Source organism: Melopsittacus undulatus (genome assembly GCF_012275295.1).
Source record: "Melopsittacus undulatus isolate bMelUnd1 chromosome 28 unlocalized genomic scaffold, bMelUnd1.mat.Z SUPER_28_unloc_1, whole genome shotgun sequence".
Classification (NCBI taxonomy): Eukaryota; Metazoa; Chordata; class Aves; order Psittaciformes; family Psittaculidae; genus Melopsittacus; species Melopsittacus undulatus.
The window spans coordinates 276,608-288,601 of record NW_022993939.1 but is presented as its reverse complement, the minus strand read 5'-3'; the positions used below and the strand labels follow the sequence as shown (position 1 = coordinate 288,601).

At 59.3% G+C, this 11,994-nt stretch overlaps 2 protein-coding genes and 2 non-coding genes across 4 annotated transcripts; 2 read left to right on the top strand and 2 right to left on the bottom strand.

The window, feature by feature from the left end:
- Window positions 1-3,150: 3,150 nt before the first annotated feature.
- TRNAE-CUC (transfer RNA glutamic acid (anticodon CUC)) lies at window positions 3,151-3,222 on the bottom strand. The gene has a single exon. It is a non-coding gene; the product is annotated as a tRNA-Glu (tRNA).
- A 164-nt stretch (window positions 3,223-3,386) lies between these two features.
- Window positions 3,387-3,494, bottom strand: TRNAL-CAA (transfer RNA leucine (anticodon CAA)). Its single transcript has 2 exons — window positions 3,457-3,494; window positions 3,387-3,432 (listed from the first exon to the last, which is right to left on the bottom strand). It is a non-coding gene; the product is annotated as a tRNA-Leu (tRNA).
- A 575-nt stretch (window positions 3,495-4,069) lies between these two features.
- LOC117438119 (zinc finger protein CKR1-like) lies at window positions 4,070-5,221 on the top strand. Its single transcript, XM_034073540.1, has 2 exons — window positions 4,070-4,257; window positions 4,521-5,221. Exons 1-2 carry the CDS (start codon window positions 4,182-4,184, stop codon window positions 5,219-5,221), a joined length of 777 nt encoding a protein of 258 aa, XP_033929431.1. The 5' UTR covers window positions 4,070-4,181.
- A 1,126-nt stretch (window positions 5,222-6,347) lies between these two features.
- LOC101876363 (E3 ubiquitin-protein ligase TRIM7) lies at window positions 6,348-11,914 on the top strand. Its single transcript, XM_034073572.1, has 7 exons — window positions 6,348-6,915; window positions 7,839-7,925; window positions 8,275-8,502; window positions 9,226-9,248; window positions 9,390-9,505; window positions 9,692-9,724; window positions 10,668-11,914. Exons 1-7 carry the CDS (start codon window positions 6,406-6,408, stop codon window positions 11,192-11,194), a joined length of 1,524 nt encoding a protein of 507 aa, XP_033929463.1. The 5' UTR covers window positions 6,348-6,405; the 3' UTR covers window positions 11,195-11,914.
- The last annotated feature ends 80 nt before the right edge of the window (window positions 11,915-11,994 follow it).

Here is an 11,994-nt window from a genome sequence, read left to right as displayed (position 1 = left end):
GTGTCCAGACAGGCTGCTTTAGGATGAGCCCAAATTACAGGGCTTATAGTCTAAGCCTGCCATGCCACCCGTTGCCAAAGCAGTTCCTCCCATGTTCCTGCTGCTTCCCTGAGCCTTACTGGAAACCCAGTTCCCACCTAAGGCCAGTTACAACACGAGGCTGGGACGGGACAATGGGAGGGATGGAAATGGGATGGAATCAGCGGCGTGGGATGAGGAAAGGAAGGACAATTCCATGTAATCCCCTTGGCTTTTCATGTGGTTTTGTTCTTAATGCAGGAGGTAAAACTGGGTTTGGTGCCCAGCACCAGGGCGGGCAGACATTGGTGTGGCATCATTGGCAGTGCATGGAGGAGCTGGAAGGAAGCACAGGGAGGTGCATAGGGTGGACGTGAGGAGTGAGCTGTGCATTAAACCCGGGTGGATTCATTAGTCACAGACTAAGGTAGGCATCAGTTTCCAGAAGGAAAGATGCCCTTTCAAAGGGTTTCCTTACAACTCATTTCCTGCTCATCCAGAAGACACACGGAGCACGTCCCTTGTCCTTGCAAGGTGCAGCTGAGCTGATGCTCGGGTAGGTTTTAGGCTGGGTTCAGCTGTACCAGCCTTTCCTCTCCTTAGTGCAGCGCTGAGGCTTTGACTTAGCCTGGGAACAGCGCTGATAACACCCATGGTTTTAGTGGGTGCTCAGTAATGTTCAGTCTGACCAAGGCAGGGAGGAGGGATCAGGACACCCACACTGACCCAAGGGGTGTTCCACAGCACAGCACATCCTGCCCAGTATAGAAACTGGGGTAGTTACATGGAAGGGTTAGATCAGGCTGGGTATGGGTCGGTGGGTGGTGAGTGGTTGTGTTCTCTTCCCCTGTTATTCCCCTTATCATTGTATATAATGGAGTAGTTCTGGGTTACCAGCTGGGCTTAAACCACAACAGCCCCAATGTGGGGCACAAAGGGTTGAGATCTTTGGGTCTGGTCTAGGGGTGGATGACGATGCAGGAGGACCAGGAGGGTTTCCCAAGGCTGGAATCCCATGTGTGGCAGGGGGTGTGGGATAACATGGGCCAGCATCTAGGCCAGTGCTGGGGCCCTGCAGGGCTTTGGACTAAAGCACTGAACAAGTGCAGACCCCACAGAGGTTAGGAAGACTCTTCAATGAGGTCTGTTGCCATCCTGGTTAGCAAATTAAGTTAATATAATTATATCTTATACAACTTTAATTTAGATAAATAGATATTTCCATAAATAGATATTTCTATAAATAGATATTTCTATAAATAGATATTTATATAAATAGATATTTATATAAAATAAATTTATACTTACTTTATTATATGTACTTAATTTATATATATAAAATATATTCATGTATTAATATATATAAAATATATATTAATTTAATTTATATCTACTTAATTTACAAATTTAATTTATATAAATATATATTTCTATATATATTATATATTTCTGTAAATTAAATGAATAATAATGACATTAAAATAAGTCAAATGAGAGGCAGTTCATGCAGTAGCATGAGCAACAGGTGGGTGGAAGGTTCCCTTTGGGAGGGTGAGCACCATGGTTGCCATGGGGAGATGGAATCCACCAGGATTCCATCCTTTATGATCTCATGGGAGATGTTGTCCTCTCGGCCAATGGCAGGGCTCAGATCTGCCCCTCATTTGCATCCCCATTTGCATAAGAGGGGAGCTCAGGGGGGGTCTGAAGGGTCTGAGCAGTCAGGTCTGAAGGGTCTGAGCCATGGTGTCCATTGTGGTGGAGCCCGTGAAGGGAACAAGGAGCAGGACCCAGAGGAAGAGGAGACCCCAGAGGAAGAGGAGGCTCCAGGATGGGAACAGGAGCAGGAGCCGCAGCCGCAAACCCATGGCCAAGAAGAGGAAGACTTCGGAGCGGAGGAAGCATCAGCCCATGGAGAGGAGGAAGCATCAGCCCATGGAGAGGAGGAAGCATCAGCCCATGGAGAGGAGGAAGCATCAGCCCATGGACAGGAGGAAGCATCAGCCCATGGAGAGGAGGAAGCATCAGCCCATGGACAGGAGGAAGCATCAGCCCATGGAGAGGAGGAAGCATCAGCCCATGGAGAGGAGGAAGCATCAGCCCATGGACAAGAGGAAGCATCAGCCCATGGAGAGAAGAGCTCCCAAACGTCCCTTTGGCCTCAACACCAGGAAGCTCAATGGGGCCAATGGGTCCGTCCGGTTCCTGTCCCGCGAGGCCAAGGGCTTCCTGGTGACCTTCATGCAGGACATGTACAGGAGGGTGTCCAAGGAGGCCGAGCGGCTGCGGAGGCAGAGCCGGGAGCCCATGGTCAGTGCCATGCACGTCCTCACTGCCCTGCGCACTGTGGTGCCCACAAGGAGGAGGATGAAGGCTCCGGCATCCCAAAGGAGGGGGTTGAAGGCAGCTCAGCTGCTGAGGGCCTGAGTGATGCCCATGATGGAGGATGATGAACTACATTGTCTATGTGCTGGGGCAATAAAGGACCAACAGCAGCTTGTGGTGGTGTCAGGGATGATGTGGGGCTGGGATGATGTGGGGCTGGGATGATGTGGAATTGGGATGATGTGGGGCCGGGATGATGTGGGGCCGGGATGATGTGGGGCCGGGATGATGTGGGGTTGGGATGATGTGGGGCCGGGATGATGTGGGGCCAGGATGATGTGGGGCCGGGATGATGTGGGGCTGGGATGATGTGGGGCTGGGATGATGTGGGGCTGGGATGATGTGGGGCTGGGATGCAGCTCAGGGTTTCACCAGTGAGCATCTCTAAGTGGGGTTTGCCTTAATCTGGGCTCCCAGGGCTCCCTTGCTGCAAGGAGATGGTTTGATGGGTTGAATACATGTGTTTTAATGGGCAGCAGATGATGGGAATGGCTGCGAGAGGTGGGGAAAGACCAAGGCCAGTGATGGTGATGACCGGATGCACCGAACCCATCCCTCACCGAGGTGCTGCCCATGGCAAGCAGCCTGTGCCACAAGGGTGCCAATGGCTGTTGGCATAAGGGAGTTTGCCGTCAATGTGTGTGCTTTAAGGGCTGGATTTGGTGTGAAATCGTCTGTTATTGGCATCAGCAGGAGGGAGGGGAGGAAAACAGTGGGGGGGTATTGAGTTGAAGGGGAAAAGGAAGCTTCCCTGACCGGGAATCGAACCCGGGCCGCGGCGGTGAGAGCGCCGAATCCTAACCACTAGACCACCAGGGAGGCGCTGGCAGTGGTTCATCCCCATTGTGCTCTGTCAATAGGAGCGATGGGGACGGGAGGGAGGATTTGGGGTAAAAAAGCGGAGAATCGGGGTTTTCCCTGTGGGGGGAGGGGAAGTTATTGCAATAGGTTCTAGGAAGTGTGTTTTCCAGCAGGAAAACGTGTGTCAGAAGTGGGATTTGAACCCACGCCTCCATTCGGAGACCAGAATTCCCAGCCTAGGGAAAGCGAAGCCTTGAGTCTGGCGCCTTAGACCACTCGGCCATCCTGACACTGTCCGAAGCCTTCCTCCCCCTCCTCATCCTCCCCCTCCTCATCCTCCCCCTCCTCATCCCTTCCCTGCCTCCTTTGCCAATGGGGGTTATGGTGATGGGTTTGCCGTGTGCCAATGGGGTTGTGGTGATGGGTTTGCCATGTGCCAATGGGGGTGGTGGTGATGGGTTTGCCGTGTGCCTATGGGGGTGGTGGTGATGGGTTTGCCGTGTGCCTATGGGGGTTGTGGTGATGGGTTTGTCTCCCCATTTTAAGCCCTCTTATGGTTGCTGTGGGAGGCAGGGGTTGAATCCTCTGCATTAGGATTTAAGGATCATTCCCCATCCTTGGGCTCATTCCAAAGCAAATCAAAATGATTCCTTCCCCTTTACTCCAGTTTATCCCATCCAGGGGGGGGATCAAACCACATCCACCCCCCCCGAACATGGGGGTGGGATGCTCCCGGCTGGAGCAGGGGGAAAGGGGCAGGATTGGGGATGAGGAGGATGTGACCCCCCCCCCCCCCCCCCCAGTGCCCCTGGTTCCCGGTGGGATGGAACCTGGGATAAGGGGCGGAGATTGGGATGGGGTCTGCTGGGAAACAGGGACCGCCTGCCCCGACCTGAGAGGAGCGGCCCCAACGTGTGTGTGGGGCCGCAGGGGGAGCATCCGGAGCCGGGTTTGGGGAGCCCTGCAGTGAGACCCCAATGGAGCTGCTGGTGCCGCTGAAGGCTCCGAACCGGGATGTGCTGCGGGAGAGCTACGAGACACTGATGGCCCTGGGTGAGCAACACACACATCCCATTCCCTGTGCCCTTCCATGGTCCTGGGGGATGCAGAGGATGGATCCAGGCAGGTTTCCAGGGGGATATATCCAAACCCTGTCCTTAGCTTAAAGGGAAATGGTGTTGATCCCTCCGCAGTTATATCTAATAGGGAATATGGGCAATGGGATGTGCTGAGCTCAGCCCTGGGTGCAGTGGGATCCGGTTCCTCCCTCTGATGGAGTCCATGCTCTGCCCTCCTCCTTCCCCGTTTCCTATCAGCACAGGGGCTGGTCACTGGGAAGGCAGCGGATCAAGGACCGGGAGCAGGGATCCATGTGGATCCACACACACACCCCCAAAGGAAGCAGAGCTCCAGCTCCATCCGGCGCAGAGCAAAGCACCCGAACCCCACAGAGCCTCCCGGTGCCACCGGCACCCATAGAGCGACCGGCACCAAACCCACCCATGGCACAGCCCATGAGCACCCGTTCGGCTGCCCCGACTGCGGCAAGAGCTTCCCGTGGGCCTCGCACCTGGCGCGGCACCGGCGCATGCACACCATGGAGAGGCCGTTCCGCTGCCCCGAGTGCGGCTGGGCCTTCAGCCAACGCGCCAACCTCCGCAAGCACGTGGCGGTTCGGCACTGCCGGCGGTGCCACCATAGCCGCGAGCGCCGGCACCGCTGCCCCGTCTGCGGCAAGGGCTTCCCGTGGGCCTCGCACCTGCAGCGCCACCGGCGCGTGCACACCGGGGAGAGGCCGTACACGTGCTCCCGGTGCGGGGACAGCTTCGCGCAGGGCACGCACCTCAACCGGCACCTGCGCCGGCACCTGAGCCGGGCACCGAAGCGGGTGCAGCCGGATGCGGCCATAGGGAGCCATGAGGGATGCGCAGCAATGGGTGATGGTGCCAAGGGAAGGCACAGGCTGGGGGCAAAGAGAAGGACATGGAAGGGGATGGAGGGGGACAGCAGGGGGTGATGGGGCTGTGAGGTATTGGGGTTTATCCCAATGGCTGCATCCCAATGGGCATCGTGGGGGAGAAGGAGACTGTGCCTAAGGGATGGGGGAGCCCATGGGTGGTTCTTGTGTGGACAATGGTGGTGTCTGTGGCTGTTCCTCGCTGCCAGCAGGGTGGAAAAGGGGATGAGTTGGCTCCATGTTGAGAGCACTGGGGAGGAATAAAGCAGGAGCTGCCTGTGTCCTTGTGCCCCATTCCCAGGCTCCATCACTATTCCTGGTGGGAAACCCCTGGAGCATCCTCGCCCTGTCCAAAGGACCACACTGAGATGGTGAAGGGGGTTTTGGATGAGCTCTTCCCTACTTCATTCCCTGCTAATGGGAGGGAGATGTTCCCCTTCCCCACCAGTACCGAGGATGAGGAAGGGACTGGGGCTGTGCTCTCCCCATCACCTGCATTACCCCCCAGCCCTCCCCACATCCCAGCCCTCTCCTGCTCTCCCCCATAGGGAAAGGGGCTGGTTTTGGGGTTAAAAGTGGGGTTTTCTGTCAACAGATGGCGCTGTCAGCACGGAGCACGTCCGAGATGTGTTTAACGGCCCCATAAGGGGGTTTGGGGCCCCCCAAACGGCCCCGTCCCTCCATGGCCACAGCGCTTTAGGGGTCTTTTGCCCCTCGGCAGGACCCGTCGGCGTGGCAACGCCGCCCGGCTGCCCTCACCCAAGATGGACGCCAGGGCTTCACCGCCGGCGGCCATCTTGAGCAAGGCCCTGCCGGAGGCAAGGCTGAAGGGGAGGCCGCAGCCATCTTGTCTCTCGCCCTGCCTGAGGGCGAGGCCGCCATTTTGGAAGCGGGCACGGGGGCCGCCATTTTGAACGCGTGGTGCCCGGTGAGGCCGCACGTGTGGCTCCGGTGTCCGCAGCATCAGCATTCCATGATGGATCCCATGTCTGTCCCTATGATGGATTCCATGCCTGTTCCCATGATGGATCCCATGTTCCCATCATGGATCCCACGTTTGTTCCCATCATGGATCCCATGCCTGTTCCCATGACAACACCACGCCTGCGCCATGCGCCCCCCCCTCCGTGCTGGCAGGACACCGTGCGCATGCGCGTCCCCGCCCCCTCCGCCCGCGCATGCGCGTCCCCTCAGCCTCCCCTCAGTCGGTCCCGGGACGCGGAGCGGAGCGGATCGGAGCCGCTATGGAGGCCCCACCGGCTCCCCCCAGCGCTCCCCCGGCTCCGTGCAGCGCCGCCCGCAGCCTGCAGGACGAGCTGACGTGCCCGGTGTGCCTGGAGTACTTCAACGACCCGGTGCTGGTGGCCGAGTGCGGACACAACTTCTGCCGGGCCTGCGTGACCCAGTGCTGGGAGGACTCAGCCCGGCGGCTGTGCTGCCCGCAGTGCCGGGAGCCGGTTCCTCAGCGGCTCTTCCGGCCCAACCGCTCCCTCGGCAACATCGTGCACATCGTCCGGCAGCTGGGGCTGCCCCCGGGCCCTGCCGAGCCCCCGCCGGGGCCTCCGGCTCCGCCGCCGCTGCCGGCCACCGCTGCGGCCTGCCCGCCGGGCCCGGCCCGCTGCCCTCGGCACGGGGAGCCGCTGCGGCTGTACTGCGTGCAGGACCGCAGGGCCGTCTGTGTGGTGTGCCATCTGTCCCGGGAGCACCGGAGCCACACCGTGCTGCCGGCCGAGGAGGCGGCCCATGCACCGGAGGTCAGTGCGGGCCGGGGGGGGCTCGATGGGGATGGGTAAGGGGTAAGGGTAAGGAAGGATCCCCCCGTTATGGGGTGCGATAGGGATATCTTAACCCCAGGGGTCCCCTACGTGTCCATTGGGATGCAGTGAGGATACAGAATGGGCCCCCCCGTTCAAGCCGTGTGGGGGGCGGTTGTGGGGTGCAACAAGGACTCGGTTCCCCCCACCCCAGCGGTGCAAAGCGGAGCTGGGTTTAACTGGGAGGTACTGGGAGCGGGGGGGGGTGCAGCCGGTGTGGGGTTACCGTTAACCCCCCCCCCCAGACCCGCTTCCATGGGCAGGAATGCTGTGGGATGGACATGGGACCCTGATAAGGGCTCGCAACGGAGCAGGACCCCCCCGAGCATTGATCGCTGCGTGTGACGCAGGATGAATCCGGAGCCCTCCCCGCACCCGAACCCCCATAGGGCTCAGGGGGGACCCCTTGGGGTGATGCTGGGGGGGGTTCCCCGTTGGGAACGGGCATTAATGGGTCCTGAGGAGGTTAACGGAGGCCGGAACCCCAAGATGCCGGCCGGGCTGGGCCTCGGGGGCCAAAGGCCTTTAAATGGGCAGTTCCCAACAGTTGTAACCCCCTGTGCAGCCTGGAGGCAGCCAAACCCCCCATCCCATGGGGTTCAGGCAGTGTGGGGGGGCTGGGATGGGAAGGCTCATCCCAAAAGGGGTTTTCCTGTGGGATTTGGGGGTTTGTGCTGCTTAAACCCGGCTCTGATCTGGTCTTTGCCTTCCTGCCCTTGCTTGGGTCTGCGTTCAGGCTGGTTTGGGGGCAGGTTTTGGCTTGTCCCAGCTCAGGCACTGGAGGGACCCCCCCAATCCCATCCCTCTGTATTCCCGACCCCAGGCAGCAGCATTCCCAACAGCGCTGCCCTTTGTCCTTGCAGGAGGTGCCCCAGGAGCACCTGAGCTCCCTGAGGAAAGGCCGTGAAGAAGCCAAAGCTGAACGGGAGAGACAGAGTGAGGAGCTGCTGGTGAGGCCATGGGGGTCCCTGCCCCCATCCAGGCCATGGGGGGTCCCTGCCCCCATCCAGGCCATGTGAGGTCCCTCTCCCCATCCCATCCATGTGGGGTCCCTCTCCCCATCCCATCCATGTGGGGTCCCTCTCCCCATCCCATCCATGTAAGTTCCCTGTCCCCATCCCATCCATGGGGGGTCCCTGTCCCCATCCCATCCATGTGGGTCCCTCTCCCCATCCCATCCATGGGGGGTCCCTGTCCCCATCCCATCCATGTGGGTCCCTCTCCCCATCCCATCCATGTGGGTCCCTGCCCCCATCCATGTGGGTCCCTCTCCCATGGGTTCCCCATTGGCTCCTGCAGAAGCAGACAGAGGTGGAGCGGCAGAAGATCGTGGCCGAGTGCAAGGAGCTGAGGGGTTTCCTGGAGGAGAAGGAGCAGCTGCTGCTGTCCCGGCTGGAGCAGCTGGAGCAGGACGTGCTCAGGAGGAAGGATGAGAGTGTGACCAGGCTGTCTGAGGAGATCGCCCAGCTGGACAAGCTGCTGGCTGAGCAGGGGGGGGAGAGCAGCCCCGGCAGCCAGCCCGGACAGGTGGGATCCATGGGGTGGGATCCATGGGGTGGGGTGGGATCCGTGGCGTGGGGTGGGATCCGTGGGGTGGGATCCGTGGCATGGGGTGGGATCCATGGGGTGGGATCCATGGGGTGGGATCCATGGGGTGGGGTGGGATCCGTGGCGTGGGATCTATGGGGTGGGATCCATGGCATGGGGTGGGATCCGTGGCATGGGGTGGGATCCGTGGTGTGGGGTGGGATCCATGGCGTGGGGTGGGATCCGTGGCATGGGGTGGGATCCGTGGCGTGGGATCTATGGGGTGGGATCCATGGCATGGGGTGGGATCCGTGGCATGGGGTGGGATCCGTGGTGTGGGGTGGGATCCATGGCGTGGGGTGGGATCCGTGGCATGGGGTGGGATCCATGGGGTGGGATCCATGGCATGGGGTGGGATCCATGGGGTGGGATCCGTGGCATGGGGTGGGATCCATGGCATGGGGATGGGATCAGGATCAGGATCGGGTACTGACCCCCATTTGGTGTGTGTGTTATTGCTGGGGGGGTTGCAGCCTGGGACAAGCACCTTTTCCTTGGAAAAGGGGAAGGGAAAATCCTCATGCCTATGCATTGGCTCTGCCATTTCCATGGGCTCCTGCTTTGGGAATGGGCTGGGAGCTGCTCCCTCAGCCATGGGGCTGGGGTGGGGATGGTTTTGGAGGCTTTGAGCTCATCCTTCCTTGGTGTTCTCCTTCTTTCCAGGTTGTTGCCCCATCTGCAAGCAGGTGAGAAGCTGGGGTCACCCTGGGGGTTGTCACCCACCCCATAGGGAAACCTGGATCCATCCCCAGCCCTTTGATCCCTGCCTGTATCCCGGGGGTTGGGTTATTCCCATCGGGAGCCTAACACCACTTGCTCATCCACAGCCTGGAGAGCTGGATGTTCTGCAAGCCTGAGGCTGGCTTTACAGAGCTGGAGAAGAAGCTCAAGAGCTTCTCCCAGAAGAGTGCAGTGCTGAAGGAGGTGTTGCTGGAGTTCAAGGGTGAGCCCTGGGCAAGGCTGCAGGTGCTGAGCTCAGCTTAAAGCTTGGCCTTGGGGTGTGCTCTGCTCCTCCCTTGGTGGGCAGCCCCATTGGAGCAGCTGCTCATTGCCATTGGGTTATGGAGGGTATGTGATTGTCCACTCCCCTGTCCCCAAAACACTCATTTTCTTCCTTCTCTCCCCTCAGAGAACCTGAGGTTCGAGCTGGAGAATGACACAGGTGAGCTCATTCCTTCTTCCTTAGCTTTAATGCAGGGGTTTGGGCTTCTCCAGGCACGAGGGGAGGAAAACTGATGCTACTGCTATGGGAAGAGGGGATGATCCCAGTGCTCAGAGAGGCCCTGGGCCTTGTGGGGTTTAAAGGGCTCTGTGGGAGAGCCTTGTCCCTGCTCCTGGCTGTAGGATCCGCTCTGGGGTGTGGATTAGGGTTAGGGCCTCACATCCTCGGCTCTCCGGCCTCACATCCTCGCCTCTTGGGCCTCACATCCTCTGCTCTCAGGCCTCACATCCTCATCTCTCTGGCCTCACATCCTCGCCTCTCAGGCCTCACATCCTCGCCTCTCAGGCCTCACATCCTTGCCTCTCAGGCCTCACATCCTCGCCTCTCAGGCCTCACATCCTCGCCTCTCAGGCCTCACATCCTCGCCTCTCAGGCCTCACATCCTTGGCTCTCTGGCCTCACATCCTCATCTCTCCGGCCTCACATCCTCGGCTCTCCAGCCTCACATCCTCATCTCTCTGGCCTCACATCCTCATCTCTCTGGCCTCACATCCTCATCTCTCCGGCCTCACATCCTCATCTCTCCGGCCTCACATCCTCGGCTCTCCGGCCTCACATCCTCATCTCTCCGGCCTCACATCCTCATCTCTCCGGCCTCACATCCTCATCTCTCTGGCCTCACATCCTCATCTCTCAGGCCTCACATCCTCATCTCTCTGGCCTCACATCCTCATCTCTCCGGCCTCACATCCTCATCTCTCCGGCCTCACATCCTCATCTCTCTGGCCTCACATCCTCATCTCTCAGGCCTCACATCCTCGGCTCTCAGGCCTCACATCCTCGCCTCTCAGGCCTCACATCCTCGGCTCTCCAGCCTCACATCCTCATCTCTCTGGCCTCACATCCTCATCTCTCCAGCCTCACCTCCATCCCCTCCTTGCAGGTGACCTCTCCCTGGACCCAGACACAGCCAACCCCTACCTGGTGCTGTCAGAGGACAAGAGGAGCGTGCGGCTGCGGAGCTCCCCCCAAGAGCTGCCCCCCAACCCCAAGCGCTTCGATTACTCCTTCTGCGTGCTGGCGGCCGAGGGCTTCGCTGCTGGGAGGCACTACTGGGAGGTGGAGGTGGGTGATGGGGAGAGCTGGGTGCTGGGGGCAGCACGAGAGTCCGTGCGCAGGAAGGAGAAGATCGACTTCGCCCCTGAGGAAGGGATCTGGGCTGTGGGGCTCAACTGGAAGGGCAAGAACTGGGACCAGTACCAGGCGTTCACCTCCCCGGAGACGCCCCTGTCCCTGTGCGAGCGGCCCCGGAAGATTGGGGTGTACCTGGACTATGAGGGGGGGTGGGTGGCGTTCTACAATGCTGATAACATGGCTCCTATCTTCACCTTCACCGCGGCCTTCACCGAGAAGATCTTCCCCTTCTTCTGGCTCTTCTATGTGGGCTCCTCCCTGTCCCTCTGCAACTGAGCCTCGGGTCCTTCACCCCCTCCCCAGGTGACCTGCAGGAGGGTCCTGGCCCTTTTCCACCCCAGACCCCCTCAGTGCCCCATGTTCTGCTGGGTTCTTGGTGCTGCCCAGTTTGGTTTCTGTTCTCCACACCACAAACCTGCCCCTGGGACACCTGTTTGTGGGGTTGTTGGGGGGAGCCCCATGTGTTTTGTTTGCTGTTCTCCCCATGAGCAGGGGGACAAGCTCCCATAGGGGTTACTGGTATCCTGTGTTGTTCCAAAGCCCCTGTGCATCCCAGGAAGCTCTGGAAAAGCAGTGTGAGGAGCACAGGTTCCATTCCCAGCCCTGCTTCCTGATGCAGTTGCTCTGCAGGTCACCTTGTAGCTTCCCTTCCACTCATCCTTCCTTTCCTTTCCCATTGGGGAAGGGCTGAGTTCATCTCCTCGCTGTTGGTAGCACCAAGAGAGCAAAACCTCATCCCCTTCCTTAGCACTGAGCATCCAGAGGGTTGGGAATGGAGATGGGATGAGCCTTGGGGTGTAGCCACAGGGACATGCAGCGAAGCAGCACTTGAGGGTTGCTGTGTGGGTAGAGCCTGATGGAATCCGGCCTGTATCCGTTGGGAAGGAGGGGGAAGCAGCTTGTTCTCAATGTGATCTCGTGCTTATGGCCCATCCCTGTGCTTGTCTCTGCCCTCTCACTCTTTAGTGGGGAAATAAAAGTTGCTGTGCAAAAAACCTGATGCCAAAATCCCTGGAATTCCCATTTCCACAGGGAAAGCTGCACCTCAGAGGGGTGAATGGGGCTTGGGGACCCCT